General features: G+C 41.4%; 2 protein-coding genes across 3 annotated transcripts in view; one reads left to right on the top strand and one right to left on the bottom strand.

Annotated features, from left to right (window-relative positions):
• Nucleotides 1-1,201: 1,201 nt before the first annotated feature.
• On the bottom strand, nucleotides 1,202-7,579 carry mnx1 (motor neuron and pancreas homeobox 1). Its single transcript, XM_086102038.1, has 3 exons — nucleotides 7,020-7,579; nucleotides 3,642-3,802; nucleotides 1,202-2,749 (listed from the first exon to the last, which is right to left on the bottom strand). Exons 1-3 carry the CDS (start codon nucleotides 7,549-7,551, stop codon nucleotides 2,450-2,452), a joined length of 993 nt encoding a protein of 330 aa, XP_085958164.1. The 5' UTR covers nucleotides 7,552-7,579; the 3' UTR covers nucleotides 1,202-2,449.
• A 3,654-nt stretch (nucleotides 7,580-11,233) lies between these two features.
• The window catches only part of ube3c (ubiquitin protein ligase E3C), a 32,959-nt gene continuing 26,590 nt past the window's right edge, over nucleotides 11,234-17,602 (top strand). Inside the window, exons 1-11 of one of the 2 annotated variants that reach the window (XM_086102129.1) lie at nucleotides 11,234-11,346; nucleotides 11,856-11,969; nucleotides 12,612-12,665; nucleotides 12,788-12,862; nucleotides 13,153-13,284; nucleotides 13,384-13,499; nucleotides 13,597-13,754; nucleotides 14,740-14,893; nucleotides 15,491-15,711; nucleotides 15,875-16,026; nucleotides 16,121-16,308. In XM_086102129.1, the coding sequence (XP_085958255.1) occupies nucleotides 11,904-11,969; nucleotides 12,612-12,665; nucleotides 12,788-12,862; nucleotides 13,153-13,284; nucleotides 13,384-13,499; nucleotides 13,597-13,754; nucleotides 14,740-14,893; nucleotides 15,491-15,711; nucleotides 15,875-16,026; nucleotides 16,121-16,308 (1,316 nt within the window). In that variant the 5' untranslated portion in view covers nucleotides 11,234-11,346; nucleotides 11,856-11,903. The remainder of the gene's footprint in view (nucleotides 11,347-11,855; nucleotides 11,970-12,611; nucleotides 12,666-12,787; nucleotides 12,863-13,152; nucleotides 13,285-13,383; nucleotides 13,500-13,596; nucleotides 13,755-14,739; nucleotides 14,894-15,490; nucleotides 15,712-15,874; nucleotides 16,027-16,120; nucleotides 16,309-17,602) is intronic. The other variant, XM_086102128.1, reaches the window with a different exon arrangement.

Genomic DNA, 17,602 nt, shown 5'->3' on the forward strand with positions numbered 1-17,602 from the left:
ATAATTGGAAAAAAAATGTAATCGACTGATTTCAAAACTTGCAACCAATTAATGTGTGGTGTACAAGTAATAATTTTGTGGTTTCACTGTCACAACGGCCCCTCCGTGAGAAGACGTAACTCCAAATTGGCCCGCGACTAAAATGAGTTTGACACCCCTCCTCTAGACCATCAATGTAACCGATGCGATTTTAATTCGATTCATGATTTTCTTCGAATCAAGCTTCAGTGCAATATTCACACCACAGTAATATTTTGCAGCAGGACAGCATATTACATCATATCATCAAAACAAAAGCATGATGTTAGGACACCAAAAAAAAAAAGGCTTATAATGTATCTGTATAAATGTGTGATTAACCCTTTCATGCACCCTGTAACCTGATAACACAGTAAGCTCTCCCCTCGAGTAACCGCTGTCCTTGAAAGGTTTAAGTGGATTACTGTCAGTTAAGTCTTCCTTTAAATTTTTTTTTATTTTTATTTATTATTTATATTATGAAATATTTTCACTTTTGCACTCCTGTATGTGAATTCTACAGAAAAATGGAAGTTCACCATTGCTTCAAACGGAGACTAAAAGCAGAGCAAACATTCCCTGCAATTCACATTCTGGAATCAATTGAATCCCTTTTTGCAAAATTTGACCAAATTTGGTATTTAAAGAATTGAATCTTGCTTTTTGTTAAGTCAGTGTGAATCAAATTGATTGATTTTTTTTTAATGTAATGTTTTTAAAAGCAGATCTGTTTTGGTACTTTGAGATGCCTATATATATCTATATCACATTTAGAACTTATTTTCCAAAAATCAACATTTATTTTATTTATATTTATTTTGATATTTTATCCCTTTTTTTTTTTTTTTGTGGGCGGGTTCTCAAATTAACCCAATTAGAATCGGCTTTTTGGTTTCAATAGAAATATATATATTTTTTTTGGGGGGGGGAACCGTGTTGTCTCAATGCGAGTCCATTGGTGGTGTGGCGTGAAATGTTTCTTCTTCCTGCTGTTTGCTCACGCGGCACGTTTGCACACATCCGACAGCGCCATTAACAGTCATTCCCATGACCCCGGGCCGTCAAAGCACAAGGCTGCATGTGTCCTGCGCCATAAATCAAACTCTCACTACAATTCAAACCCACGTACATTTAGTTCACACACAATTTAGAAAGAAAAAAAGCACAATATTTATTTGATGCTATTTCACACTGAGAGACCACAATTCAGCATGCATTATTTTCCTTCTATAAATACAGTTTAGAAAAATAAACACAACCTTTTTTATTTTTACTCTTATATCATAAGGCCAACATAAGACAAGGTTATTCCCAGCGTCAGACAGTCCAAATAGTTTTGATATCTTTCTTAAGAGTTGGCCTTCTTACAGTTCTTCATGTGATGTATCGGATCAAAATATCACGATTGCCAGCCCTAATAGAGGCCATGCGGTCCGGTGCGTAAAATTTGACGTACAGTATTTGTGAACACACGATTGTTTCCCTATTTTAAATGAAAATGTTTATCGAGGTATCTGGAAGTGAAAATGCGCCGTTTTGCATAGATACTCGGAGCGGGACAAAGCATAGAAATTATATCCTTTTTTTTTTTTTTTTGTTCTTTTTTAGTACAAAACAAAAACATACGTATGCTCAATTTTTTTGCACTTAAGTTACATACGGAATATATTGCGATCCAGTGTGGCCAAGTATTCCAGGTTACTCCACTTCCAATGAAAATGTTTGACACTTATCAATATCGTGATGCATCAGCTGTAGCGGTGATATCGGTGGGGGTTTTTTTTGGGGGGGGGGTTATGATGCCATGAAAGAAGATGTTTCTCTGATTTGTCACATGGACTTCATTGGTTTTCCCTTCTTCATTTACATCGATATCGTATCGTTCGCCTGATTGCCGATATTGTGATATCGTAACGTATCGCGTAATCAAAGACTCTATCATTATCTTGCTTGCATCATTTAAGGCTGTTAGAACTACTTGTTGGACATATTTTTGTTGTCTTACCATTTTTTTTTTTTTGTGCTGCAATAAAGTAAAAATGCTCCGTTTTTTAGTGAGACGAATATTGTGTGTATGCCAGATATCGATACATTGGTCAGAAATCCAAATATCTACAGTAGAGTTGACTTATTCCACCGATTAAGTTCGAGAATGTCTAGTTACATAGATATTAATTGTTCATAATCGCATTTTCGCCTTTATTATCGTTTTAAAGGCAATGCAATGGAGTAAAATGCATTTAGTCTTCTCCGCACTTTTACCCCACTTCCGCTGATATCACGATGTTGCTGTCTGTTGATGTGTTGGCGACGTATAGTGATAGATTGATTATGTTTGACCTATTTTTGTCGTCATTTATCTTTTTTTTTTTTTTCGTAAAAATGTCAACGAGAAAAAGGCTTTGCATGCAAAGTCTTCCTCCGTGTCCCTTCAAGGCCGCGGGCTGAGGTCGCAGGTTCGATTGCGCTCGTCATCCGAGGAACAGTCCGAGGAGTTGTAGAGGAAGCGGTCGCACTCGTCGTCGCTGTCCTTCAAGTCTCGTATCCTGCCGTTTTTGCTCGTGGTCGTCTTGCCGCCCTCATAGTCCGACCCGTCGCCATCTTGCTCGGCTTTGTCACCGCCTTGCCCACCCTTGCTGCCCTTCTGTTTCTCGGCCTCCTGTGCCGCTTGTTCCTTGGCCTTCTTGCTCCGCTTCCACTTCATGCGCCGATTCTGGAACCAGATTTTCACCTTGGGGGCAGTACAAAAAAAAAATGCATTAAGTTTTGCATTAAGCATAGGTTCTTAAAAAACGTGCCTACCAGCCAGGCTGGATGGACACTTGGATTAATTAATTGATAGCTGGAAAGACTTAGATCAGGGGTCTCAAACGCAACAGTTAGGAAGTGACACCAAGTAGATAGAGGACCAGGTCACCAATCTTCACATGCTGCAGAACTGTTAATGATCTCAATTGACTCCATTCATCAACATTAATAAAGTTGGATTAGTTGTGTGTGTGTGTGGGGGGGGGGGGGTGTATTGTTGTTTAATAATGTGGCCTAGCCACACCCAAACCCCCCACACAAATTGAATTTGAGACCCTTGGTACTCGGATTGGTCAGACCGATGAATGGATGGATGGATGCTAGATCCCCTGATAGCACTGGTGTCCAACTCAAGGCCCGGGGGCCAGATCTGGCCTGCCACGTCATTTTATGTGGCCCTCCGAAAGAAAATCATGTGTGTCAAGTTGCATGAACCTTGCTAAAAAAATGTACAGAAATGTCAAATTGTCATGTGTAATAAATGATGTTGAGATTTTGCAATCATTTTGGTACCCTGACAAGTAATAATGCAATAATTAGATTAAACATCATAACAGCCCTCCGAGGGAAGACGCACCTCAAAAGTGGCCCACGACTTGGGCGGGGGTGGATGGATGAAGGATAGTGTAGATCCACGGATGACCGAAACGATCGATGGACGGATTGATTGACAAATGGACAAATAGATGCTACACGATAGAGAATCGATGGAGGTATGGCTCCATATTGTGATGGATAGATGCTTCGGTTTTGACCCTGGTGAACGGCGAGATAAATGGCATGTGTTGTTTTGGGGGTTTTATTTGGTGCTATACCTGTGTTTCGGTGAGCATGAGAGAGGTGGCCACCTCGAAGCGTTTGGGTCGAGACAGGTACTTGTTGAGTTTGAACTGGTGCTCCAGCTCCAGCAGCTGCTGGCTGGTGAACGCCGTCCGGGGCCGCCTGCACTTGCCCAGCAGGTTGGACTGCGCCTGAGCTGCGTGTGCGCCGTTGCAAACGCATACATAAACACAACAGTCACGTTATGCAATGGGACTAAATATCATGAAAGGCATGTTCTGTTATTGCATCATCAGAACATTTGTGCAGGTAAAATGTTTAGGGTTTTTAAAAAAAATTTTTTTTTTTTTAATACTAGTAATAGTTTCTCATCTCAAACTTTCAAGGTGGCCCAAATCAAATGCACATGATTCCATATACCTGTGAACGGAGCATTAAATTCCCAAAACAAAACAAAAAAATGTTTGGAAAACCAGACTCATTTATTCTACCTTATCGAGAAGAACATAAATATGATTTTTGCATCCAGAAAAAAAAAGATTCAGGCTCTACATGATAAAATAAAAAGAGACAACACAGAACACCAAACCTAGTAACAAAATTGATTCAAAACTAGAGGCAAAATTATTCCAAGTTATCTATAATTTTTTCACCTATATATATATATATATACTTTGAAAAAATATTACGACCTAACTACTGGTCGGTGATTCTCCGGCCAACTCAATCAATCCGAGATTCTTAAAGGAACAAGAGCCAGCTGACACCGTAAATGTAAAAACAAAAATTGTCAAAAATTATGCAAATTATTTCCAAGTTACCATTTTTCCTTTTGAACCAAAAATGTTACATGACACTTTGTAACTTCAGTCAAATGATTCAGATTCTATTAGTCAAGAGTCATCACAGCAAAACGTTTTGAAAATAAGGGCAAAGTTATGACAAATCGTGTGACATTTTATATTTTAATAAAATTGATGTCACCTATCGAGCAAGTCTAGAAACGATTCTGACGCTAACAAAAATGAGCTGACACCAAAACCCATTCAAAATAAGGCAAAATGTATTCTCCGCGGTGAGCAATTTGATGATCTATTTGTTTATTTGTATGCATTACACTTAATAAAAATGCAGGTGAGCGATTTCCCACCCATGACTCAACAATAGCAGTCGTTTCAGATTCTTGAAGGGAAAAAAAGCCACGTGACACAGTAAAAACAACATCCCAGCAAGGTGTGAAAAGTGTCCACACAGAAGATGAACTCTACCCGGCACCATCGCCGCTCGCTCTTTTTTTTTTTTTAACCCAAATCTGTTATGAAGGAGCGTGGACAAAAAAGGCAGTGTGCGTGGTGAGCAAAGTAGCATGTCCACTGTGGCTTTCACAGCCCACCACCACTTTCCCACTGTCCATTATCTGTCCATTTTAGTTCCTCTCCCAAAAATCATCCATCTGTGTCACCTTGTATGTACGCACTCCATCATTCGCTTCCACTATACAAACATCGCCAACGTTTTGTTTTTTTTAACCTCTATATCGACATTTTTGGAGGGCGGGGAACCAAAACATAGCACTCTGCTGCTGAAATTGTTAGTTACGATATAATTGGGCCATTTCGTCATGATTATAGCATTTAGTATATCTTGCTAATATGCCAAAGTCTAATTTGATGGCAGAACATTTTTTTCATTAACGAATTAATCGAGCCACGATTACGTCAACATGACTCCAAACCACACTGGGGGGGAAAACCCACGACTAAAACAGTAATTTAACTTAGAACAACTTTAAGGTTTAAATTATTAACATTTATGGCAACACTTGGTGTGTACAAACAATTTGCTGAGTTGAGGCCATTTTCATAGGAGCAAAACTTTAAATAATTTGATATTTACAGTGCAGTCAAAACGAGCACATAAAAAAGTCGACTTATAACAAGATGTTGTCAGTTTGCATCCAAGTCACAACTATAATAACAGAAGTCTGTTACAACACAATGGACATTTTTCATGGATATCACGCCAAACCATTAAATAAATAAATGCGAATTAAAAACCAACACCTGAACGTTTTTACTTGAAGGCAGAAGACAATAGTCACCTTGGGCTTCGAGAACGCAAATTAAATAACAATAAATCAGAACAAGTGTCAGTGGTCATTAAAAAAGTCAAATGAAAACCCATGATTGTAATAATTATTCTGTTTGGATCAACAACCAGTGGCCAGTGTAGTAAGTATAGTAGTTTATTAATATAAAAATGATTCCAATTCGAAACAAGTTACTGTCGTCAAATTTGGATGAAAATGGGTCCCACAACAGCGTAAACAAGCACATCGTGTAAAGCGGTCAGTCGCCATTTTGGCTCAAAGTTGTACCAGTTGATTTAAAAATAACAACAATAATGACAATAATAATGATAGAATATGTGAAATCCTAATTGGCTTGCTTATGATATTCAAAACATGTCAACTCAATTTCAAAGAGGGCCAGTGGAGGACTCAATCTGTTTTATTTTGCGATTGGTTAACGGAAGCCATTTTGGCTCAAAACGGGACCAACCAAATAAAAATGAAAGTCTAGTTTTGACATTTCGTTTATTACTGTATTAATATAAGAAACATGGCCACTTTGCTCAACATACCACTAAAATTATTACAAGAAATGTATATGTCGTTATTGTTTTTCTTCTTTTATTATTATTATTATGATTATTATTTTTATTATTATAAGTACAATGGGAGACATTGTGGCTCTACCTGGGCCAAATAACAATAAAAAAAGAGAAGGACATGGAAGATATTTTTTTATGGAACCGAGGCAAAAACATCTTGTAAGTTTAAGACATTCAAATATTAGTAATAAATACATTTGAAGGCTATCACAATTGACTTTTGCTTGACTTTTCTTTCATTGTATTAGGGTTTTGGGGACCATGTTGATGCAAAAAGAAGTCACGATTTTTATTTCAAAATGCATGCGCTTGTTTGGACTAGTTTGAAGACAGACATATTTTGATGTAAATGCGTCCAGATAAATTCCTTCATATAAAAAAGTATATAGCGTTTGGAGAAAAAAGTGGGACCGCTGCAAAATGATCAGTTTCTTCGATTGTGCTATCGATTAGGATATAGTAAAATTTGTATTTTTGTTTTCTGTATTTATATATTTCTGTACTGACAATATCTCTCCCAAACGCAATTTCATGTTCATTTTACGACAAAAAAAGTAATTTTTCAGAAAAAAAACCCAAATGTAATATTATAAGATTTTATTACCACGCCCCCAATTACGAATTTGAATAATCCAATCTGATCAGATAGGTTTTTAATTATCTTGTTCAATGGTTTGATCCATGCCCTTGACTGCAATTGTGCTATAGTTTGATTTCCTTCCAAATAAAAATGTACTCACAGTTAAAGTCTGCCATTTTGGGCAGCATCATCCCGGCGGTGGATACCCGCAGCCAGTGGTCCAGCTGGAAGGTGCTGGCCGTCAGTTTGATGGGGTCCCCCCCTGCGTGGTGGTGCTGGTGGTGGCCGTGATGGGAACCGTGCGGGTACGATGTGTAGGACAAGGCCGGGTGCTGGGCGGTGAGCGCGGCCGCCGAATACGCGTACATGGGGTGGCCGTAGAGCGCCTGCGCGGGCATCCCTCCGCCGCTGTTCTGCGGATGGAGCCCCATCACCCCGTGAGGCCCGCTCAGGAAGCTCGGCTTGGGGATGAGGCCGTGGGCGGAGAGCCGCGGAGGAGAAGGCGTCTCCGCGCGGAGAGACTCCACGGGGTTGCTGAGCTCCGAGGCGGCGTTGGCGGTACCGGCGGCTCCGGTTCCCGCTCCCCCTCCCCCGCTTCCTGGTGTCGTGACGAGAGCCAGAGGGGAAGTCTGCACTTTCGGGGTGTCTGCCGCCAACAGTGCGTCGATGCGGAAGTTTTTCGACTTCTCCATCTTGGAGGCGAGAGAGTACCGCGCGGAAGTTGAGACGAGACCCCGAGTGGGAATCACAAGTTCGGCGTGACACTTAATGCTCGTCCCGCTGATCTGATTGGCTGGAGGAGAACTAAACCCCTCCTCCGCCCCCTAAATGCGCTCACCCGCGGTCACCGTGCACCTTCCGCCAAAAAGACGCAACACCGTCAAGTGGCTCTAACGAGGCGCCATATTTTACACCAACAGCTCCGTCGTTAAGATTCGTTCAAGGAATTAAAGTGCAGCACATCGGAAGGATTTCACACCCTTCAAGGTCACCCGAGGCCCGTTTGGGAGACTCATATAGTCATTATTATTATTTTAAATAGAAATACGTTAGGGGAAAAAACAGTCAATCTCGTTACAGAAAGGTTTGTTACTTAATAAAATACATATGAATGTGATTGTGCAGCATTTCCTTGTTGTTTGGATGAAATACATTTAAATCCCTTTAAAAGAGGGTATGATTGCCCCCCCCCCCTGCCCGAGGCTCAACGTGAGAACAAAAATGAATATATATATATATATATCATCCTTTAAATGATTTTTGAGGGGTTTGTTTCGAAAAGAGAATCACAGCAATATGGTTTTTCCCTGAATTAAATACATTTTGATGCCCTTTTTGCAGCAAAGAGTATATGTGCATCCTTGACTGAAATCTTCAGACGTGCAACGAAATGACGCTGTTGTTATCATAGATATTTTATTTATTTCAAAACATTTTAAATTATTTTTTTCCAAATGAGAAGAATATGTGCGTTGTGTCTGTAAGATGATGCATGTGAGCACGGGAAATATATTTTTCAATTAAGCCATTGAAAAAAATAATAATGTGAGGATAATAACACGTCTAGAGAGTTTCAATGTGTGCATATGACTAACTTTTTTACATTTTATTAAATCCAAGTAACAACGGCTGATCAATTGCACATGTATTTTTAGGTGCTTGTTGTTGATTTTTAGAGATTTTAATTTTTAAAAGGAAATATTTTTTCTTTCAAAAATGCCCTTCGCTTCTCTATTTCTAGGTTTTTCTTTCTTTCTTTTTTAATATGTTCTTATTCTATTATTCTAACCGAGAGTTGTGAATGAATGAATATGAATAAACGACAAACCGCAAACTCATAGTAGGCACATAAATGAATACGCAAGTCAGTGAATTTACGCCGTGATTTAAAATGCGAAACGAATACATGGATTTGGGGTAATGTTCAAATAATCATTTACAAAACTGAATTGTGAATCTCGCTCGAAAGGTGAGCTGTCACTTTTCCCAATTGGATTTAGATGACAAATTAAAGAAAAGTGCAGACACGGGGTAATTCGGAAATAGGAGAAGGTAATTATTATCATCATAATAACCATCAGAGGGTGGGGGGGGGGGGGGTGGCACGTGCGAACACGCGCAGGCGCCCGCGACGAATTCAAGCGAAAGCTCTCCCGCTCTCGTCTAAAAATAAATAAATGGATCACACTGTAATACACGTGCGGTCAAAACGAATTAGCCGATGGACATACGTATGCGCGGTGACATTGCGAAGCACGTCAGAACGTGTGCAAAGCAGAAAAAATAAAGAGAAACTGAGAAGCGAGTGTCAAAATGAGGGCAATTTCAACGGCGATTCCGCGGCGGGCGGAATGGAGCGTGCGGGGTCTAATAAGCCACTTAAAGTTAATGGAAGAGGGAGGTCACCGCGAGAATTATTGACACCCCCGTTGGCCTTAACCCGTCTACCAATAAAGCTGATTAGTTTTGCCCCATTCGTCAGCGCCGCGGTCGACGTTTTATTTGCTCAGGGGAAATCAACAAGTCAGCGGCCGCTTTTGCCGCTAAAGGATCGCCATTTAATTGCGCACCTTCATGATAAGCGACCGCGACGAGGACGCGGCGACGGTGAGAAGGCAGAGATGGATGCGTGGGGGTTGTTGGGAGGACTCGAAAAAAAAATCATATATATATATATACATACATATATATATATATATATATATATATATATATGTGTGTGTGTGTGTGTGTATGTATATATATGATTTTTATACAGAAACATGAATATATATAGTGTATGTATGTATATATATATATATATATACATATATTCATGTTTCTGTATTTATTATTTTTTATCATTCTTAAGATAGGAGTTTTTTTTTTCAATTTTCATTATCGTTTTTTAATAGCCAGATCTGACTGTGCATGATGATTGGATAGCCGTCTATATGCCGTGCTGCTTTAATTCCATTAAACCCAGCCTAAAATATTTCTATTAAGGCTGCGGTGAAATGTGGAGCCATTTCCAATTGGCCCTTAGCGATTTATGACCCCGACTTCAGACGGCCCCTATCACATCCAAGAAGAAGGGTGGAAGGGGCGGGGGGGGGGGGGGTCTCGTCATCCATAAGAGCTGTTTGTCCCTTAATGACTTGGACAATTAGATACGAGACAAATCAACGTGACAAACAGCCATAGTTGATCCATTATTAATGACAATATGTGCTCGTTTTGAAAAGCAAATTCCCGTTGCCTCTTTTGATTGACTTTTTCCCATTTGAAGCCACGTTCGAAATCATCAACTGGACAAAGACTCTACCAACTGTCGGGTTTCCTGACGCTCGCCTAAATAAACGTCGTTCACTGTACACTTCACTGGGGACACGGAACAATCATTTATAAGTTTTTGAAATGGCATTAGAAGTGAATTCAACTTCAGTTTTTATAATGATTATAATCCCTCAAGGGGAAGTTTTGCCAATGTCACATTTTCGTGGTGTGAAAGAGGCACGGTCGAATTTCTGAACTTCTGAACTTTATTTGGGGTTAAATGTTGGTAAGCGTCGGCTGACTCAAATTTAACATGACTATTAATGTAGTTGGTTAATTCTGAGCACAGCCACATCCCCATTTATGAGAGGGTTTTTACAGTTGTGCAACCACCTTATCTCAGCTTCCTTTTACTTCTCCATATTTTCTTTTGGTCAATTGAGTTGTATAGGTTACAGGCCGCATTAATGGTGACATGATTTTTCTTGGACTCATTTTCTGTTGCCGCATCAACATGTATTTGAACAGGGGTGTGTAGATTTTTTATATCCACCAGAGACAGATGCTACTGTAACATTTGTACAACTTGTATAATATTTTTGACAGTGATTTATTGATGATTGATAATACTCTGAAATATAATACTCCCAATTTCTGTGAAACACATGTTGATATGCATAATGTGTCAGTATTTTTTTTAATGAAAACGAACTGATTTTAATAAATTGACAAATATTGGTCAATTTATTTTTTTGTATGTATTACTATTTTATCCAGGTTCTTTGGTGAGAACTCTTTCGTCGGTGATATATTCACTTGACTCGGAAATTTGAATCTTTCCATGTTTAGGCTTTGCAAAGAGGACCGGTGTAGCGCACACATTTGCTCTCGTTTTAATATTTCAGATAGTGTTTGTCTCTATCATCGAGAGGATAAAAAACGTTTATTTGGTTTTATTTTCCCTTCATACAAGTGCACTGTTTCCCATTTCCACTTTTGATTAAAAAATGTCTATTTACGTTTTGCACGAACGCAGCTCACGTGAACACCATTATTGACGTATGTTTCGTCCAATCGCCTTCCCCGACGTAACAGGAAGCGGAAGCTATATCTGCTCCCACCACGGTTGTGTTGAGTGTTGACTTCTTGCGACCGGAGGGAAATAAGTCGTTCAGATTCAGCTCAAACAACCACAAAACAATAATTGTCCCCACGCAGCTCACACCTCAAAGGTAACCGTTACACATGCTGTAAATGTTGCAGCTTTAATTCCATTCCGTGTTGCTGTAACAGACTTCCCAAAAAGGGAAACCCCTCCGTTAAGGTAGCCCTTTTGCGGGCTACCTTCTCGGCTACCCAGTTAGCTCCGTCAAGAACGTCAATATAGTGGTGCTGCGCGAAAACGCCTGTCGATAAGCTTGAAACGCGTCGCTAATATGCATATTTCGCTCCCAATTTTCCGCATATTTGATTATCAGAACGTTGACGACCGCGTTCGGATTCCCGTTTGCTGAGTCATTTGCTAGCTAAGGAAGCCGGTTTAGCTGTATTCGAAGCCGAATCATAACAAATGACATTTGACAGATAAATACCCTTGAAATAAATCACCCAAGTTGTGTGTGATTAATTAATTTTGTACCATAGTTTCTCAATTACAACGAAATCCCAATCATCTTTGAGACGTGTCTCCCACGACCTTGTGTTTACACCTTGATTTTGTCCTCTTTTTTTTTTTTGGAAGCAGGGAAAAGAGTCAATCACGCCATCAGTCAATGGGAAAGAGGTGAAAATGTTTAGCTTCGAGGGCGAATTCAAGACGAGACCCAAGGTATCACTCGGAGGAGCAAGTAAAAAGGTAATGTGTGGGTTGTGGACCCATCCCGAGATGACACGTTCAGTCATCTGATAAGAGCTGAGTGTTTCAAACACTAAGATGGACTTTTAATGGCTTCTATACAAATAGTTGAGTCACTGGAGTGCCAGACACACATTGTGTGTGAAATTACACAACTCATTTTGATCACTGACACACAAACACTTTTTGTCTTGAGAGTGTATCTAAAAGGTCTACACACCCCGTCTCAAAGCTTGTTGTGATATCAAGAATTGAGAGCAACACAAGTCATTTCAATTATTTTCGCCGCACAATTAATGTAACCGGTATAATGCAATTGACAAATCTTTTCCAAACTGCAAGTAGAAATAAATAATGGTTGCACAAGTGCGCACACCCTCTGATAAACTGGAGATGCGACTGTTCAGAATTAACCCATTATGTTCAAACTCATGTTAAATAGGGGTCAACACACACTTTTCACAAATGCCTTGATTAACACCAAGTCAGGTTCTTGTAGTTGGCAATTTTTTATACCACAAAAGCCTGTCATTTGAACAAGGATCTTTTTATATCCATGGTATATATTGTATATTTTTTTAATGTGATGTACTGGTTCTTCACTGTAAATCGAGCTTTTGTGTGTGTGTGTGTGTTTCCCAGGAAGCGAAAGCATCCCTGCTGCATCGCACTCAAGAAGAAAGAAGAAAAAGAGAGGTGACTAATTTGCCACGCACCCTGTAAAGGATGACCCAAATTAACTGAAAAGTCTTTGAACGTTTTTCCTGTTGTGTCTGAATTTCCTTTTTATTTTTTTAAATTTGGGGGTCATGTCTCAGGATGAGAGAAAGCGACTGAAGAGCGCCATCATCATTCAGTCCTATGTACGCGGCTACCAAGATTTGAAACGACAGGTAGGTTCTTGTGCCAGTCTAAAAAAATATATAAAAAATACTAGTCATAATACAATTTTAATCTTGAGATACGACAATTTTATCCTCAAAAATATTTGATTCACGATCATGTAAGTGGAGAACTTTTCCCCTCCAAAAATGGAAACAAAATTTTCTTGGGGTTCCATTTTCAATCTCTGTGTATTTTTTTTCTTTTCTTTGCTTCTCCTCCTCTTGTACTCCTGTTGTTAAAACGATCCAAAGTTGTGCCTAAATGTGATCATTTTTTTTTTTGCTCTGTTTTTCTTCAGTATGCAATACAGAGGGCCACTTTTGACGAGTGCGCCAACCAGACACCGCACATTTTGGAAGCGCCCACCCTCAGTCTGTTGTCGAGGCGGCTCATCTTTTTCTATAGACGGAGCGTGGATGCAAATAGATTGGTGAGAGGACAGCTTTTATGAGACTCTCCTTGCTTTGTCTCTTGACTCCAATGTTGTTGTTGTTTTTTTTTTTTGGGGGTGGGGTGCGTTTTATTGCAGATATGGCTGTGCCAGAACCTGGTGAAACACAACGCTCAGTTTGTTAAATTTCTGGTGGGTCCGCACAGGCAGACGTGTATGTTTCAGATCAAGAGGATCCTGGGGTTTTGCTGCAGGTACCTCGGCAGTGTAATTCTGACGTCCTTTTGCGGTTTAGGGTTTGAATCTCTGCACCTCTATGACGTATCACTTTTCAAATGTGTTTGCTACTAGACTCCTTCAGAACTGCGGCGACGACAGCTTAAATGTGGCCGTTCCCATGCGGATGTTAGAAATCTTCTCCTCGGAGGGAGTCTACTTGCCCGTGTTGGCCGACGCCAGCCACGTGGCGTCAACAGTCGAGCAGATTTTGCACTATATGGTCCAGAAAGGTAAGCAAAGGAGCGACGGTAATCTAGATCAGGGGTCCCCAACCCCGGGTCGCGGACCTGTATCGGTCCGCGGGTCATTTGGTATCGGCCCGCACAGAAAGAATAAATAACTTACATTACTTCCGTTTTCTTTATTTGGGAATCTGAAAGATGTTTTATTTTGAAAATTTACCGGATTCTCTGTTACATCCGTCTACAATATGCTACGCTTGACGCAGGTCAAGGCGCGCTTCTCGGTCACGCGATAGGTTACCGCTGAAATGAAGTCCGGGAGCTAGCAAAATGAGTAAAAAAACAAACAAACATCTTTGGATAGTTTCTTTGGGAAGGGGAAAAGGCCCAGCCAGGAGACAGAAGAGCAGCCGACGATTGTCAAGAAAGAGAAGGCTACATTTAATAGACGGTATCGGGAGTCTTATTTCAAATACGGCTTTATCTCAACGGGTGATTCACACGCACCAAGCCCACTCGGCATAATATGCGGCGATGGTGAGTCGTATTTGTCATGCGCTTTGTATCTTATTTTGAAGGCAGGTTTAAACGTTACCATCGCGACCAGAGAGTGTTGTGGCCAGATAGGCCGTTCCTTTTGGTCATGATTCATGTTTATTATTATGTTTTGAAATTATTTTATTGTATTTATCTGTCACACCTTCAAGGCTGGTCCCTGAAAATATTGTCTGACATTAAACCGGTCCGTGGGGCAAAAAAAGGTTGGGGACCGCTGGTCTATATCCCTCTGTTCAAATGCCAGGTGAGAGGGAAATGGAAAAATGAACCCTTTCGGGGACAGCGGTTACTACGGCAGGCAGCTTATCATGTTATCAGTTTACAGGGCGCATGAAAGTCATCACTGTTAATTGTGGATTTTGTCAGATCAAAGAAGACGTATTCTGCCTCAATTTAGCCGAGATCAAATCCATCCTGTGATGACTCCTCGAAGCCGGTTGCTTTGAAAATCTCATTTGTCGTCATTCTTTTACAGGATACTACAGGTCACTGTACGTTTTGGTGAATCACCGCCTCCCTCCCAGTCTGGAGTTCACCAACTCTCCTTCCATTCCCTTGGCAAGCACACTATTGGAGCACATCCTCAAACCGTTGCACTTTAGCTACTCCTCCTGCACAGCGGGCGCCAGGTATGACAAGCCACGGCTTCTTTTTTTTTTTTTTTTAGTATTGTTTTCCTCCTGGAGTCAATTTACAACAAGCTGTAAAAGACCACCCCCCCCCCCCCCCCCCCGCCCCACCCCTACCCTAAAGTCACGTTCTCCCCTCCGAGAAGAATACGCGACTATTTGCCTTAAGTCGGAGACATTCTTATGAGCAAACGTCGAGGTGGGGGGGGCTTCTTTTCTTCTTTGAAGAAAAGCAAGGTGGGAGCGAGAGGAACTTGTGTACACACATAGTCTGACAGCTCATTATATGACTTCGGAGGAGTGCGAGGGGGGGTCCCCCAGATGTGAGCCAGACAAAGCAGCTCTGTTTGGTGAGATAATAGGCGAGTGGTCACTTAGCTGACCGATCAACACACCTCGCAGATCATAAAGTCTGCACCGTGTTAGAATTCTGAAGTTTTGCTCAAGTATTTAGATTCGGGAACTTCTTAAAGTGGAGATTTTATTTTATTTTTCCATAATCCTAATTCCAGTCAAACATCTCCCAACAGGGCAAACTCCCAAGCGTTTGCCCTGCGTTCTCTTATCGAATATTTTCCTTTGCCCGTTGTCCTGCAGGCATTTTGTCTTCTCCGCCTTCACCCAAGAGTTCATTTCGGCGCCCTTCACGGAGCAGATCTTTCACTTCTTCATCCCGGCCTTGTCAGACACACGGCTGGCCTTCCCCTTTGAGGCCTTTCTAAGCTCCCTCCAGGACACCGTCACCTCTTCCCCCGTCGCTCGGAACTGCGCACCCTGGATATTTTACTTTGTCCTTTCCGCAGGAGAGAACTGCTTAGGTGGGTAGCTTTCGAAGCATCTCCGGACCAAGCTCCAAATTTAATTAAGATATCCTTTATTGGTTTGATGGTTGAAATGATGGTTTCTGTTAGCTGTCATCGCATCTGATTCAATATATGATTCATAACGCATGTCGGGGGTGGGGGGGGGTAATGTTGGCAGGTTCACTATCAGAGGAAGGCCTGCTGCTATATCTAAGTGCTCTGCAGACGCTGCTGCCTCTTTTGCCCGTAACTGAGAGCTGCAGCCGGCCCGAGGTAGGCAGCGATTCGGAGGACGAAGACGACGCCGTCGCGCACCCGCCGCCCATGAAGGTACCATAATGCACACACACCGCGTGATGTATTGAAGACGGTGTTCATCGACCTAACAGCGCCCCCCCCCCCCCCTCCTCTTTCCACCAATTAGGATGACAGTCACATCTCCCTGCAGCTGATCACCGACGAATGCGTGCGCAAGCTGGACACCAAACAGCAGACCAACACGCTGCTCAACCTGGTGTGGAGGGACTCGGCGAGCGAGGAGGTGTTCACCATGATGGCGTCCATCTGTCACACGCTCATGGTGCAGCATCGGCTTCTGGTTCCCAAAGTCAGGTGCACATCGGCAACTAAGAAAAAACAAACAAACAAAAAAAACCAACCTATCCTGTTTTATAAAATATATGTCAGGAAAGCAGCTGCTCACCAAGGTAGACTTCATTTGCGCCAGGATCAAAGGATTAATCTTTGCCAACCTTTAGTGAGTTTGTAGTATTTCACAACCCCCCCCCCCCCAAAAAAAATATACCTATATATATTTTTTTTTTAAATTTGGAATCTAATTGACATAATTCAAGCACATAAAGGTGGTTGGTATCCGTAAAGATATCGCACTGCCCATATTGACAAGGCAAGGTGGCTTTATTTAACTCAGTTTATAGACAAGGTAACTCAATGTGCTTCACAAAATCAAAAGTACAAGAGTCAAAGACAGTTAAAAGCAAAAGTAAAGCGATAAGAAGTAGTTTAGCAAAATGACTAAAGTCACAAAGAGTGCAAGAACAAGATTTTGGAATTCATGATATGGGAGAAAAGTCAGTCAAATGGCAGATACAGATTCTGTTACCGTGACGACTGGGGCGGCGCGGGTTCACCAGTATTTGCGGTGGTTTGGCGGGGAAAAAAGCGAGCACTCGTAAAGACAATCAAGGCGTTTTCACTTGCGGAGGCAGCACTTCATCCGTAGACTGAGTGAATGTGGCACACGGACGCAATATGAGCATCTCACAAAACTCAATGCAGCTCTGCTTACCTTTTGCCTTCGGACACAATTGAAATGCAAAGATCTGCGCCCTCCCTTGCTTATAGTTGAGCATCAACATTTGATTCGAATCAAGATTGTTCAGCCTTGCAATATATCTGGGCTTTCTTTTTTTCATGATCAAACTGAATGATTATTTTATTTTTCCACTTACTTCTCCGTTTATGTTGGTGGGATTAACATAAGTGCATCTGGACACCTTTCCGCGCAGTAAGCAGTAATGTAAATAACGGCGCAAAGAGAGAGAAGGGGAGGGCATCGGTCGGCCGTGCGCAGCTTGCATTTACAACCGGCGAGAGGAAGCAGAAGATGTCAGTGAAGCTGTCAGCGTTGGATGAGGGCAATTACCTCTTCTCGGGGGCCGGGGGGGGGGGGTGGTCTGATTACATTAGGGCCAGGATGTCAGAGGTGCTGATTGCTCCCGTGTCTTTGAGGCGATGTGCTTGGTCAACTTGCTCCAGTTAATCATTAGTAAAAGCCCCATGATTTCTGTGTGTGCGGTTTACTGAAACCGAGGAAGGTTAAGTGTGCAGCGGGACGCAAATTTTTACTTACGAACGTCTCTACATAGGAAATTTTCAAGCTACG

This window comes from Hippocampus guttulatus, chromosome 21 (genome assembly GCF_054856545.1).
Source record: "Hippocampus guttulatus isolate MCC_2025c chromosome 21, RoL_Hgut_1.0, whole genome shotgun sequence".
In the NCBI taxonomy this organism is placed as follows: Eukaryota; Metazoa; Chordata; class Actinopteri; order Syngnathiformes; family Syngnathidae; genus Hippocampus; species Hippocampus guttulatus.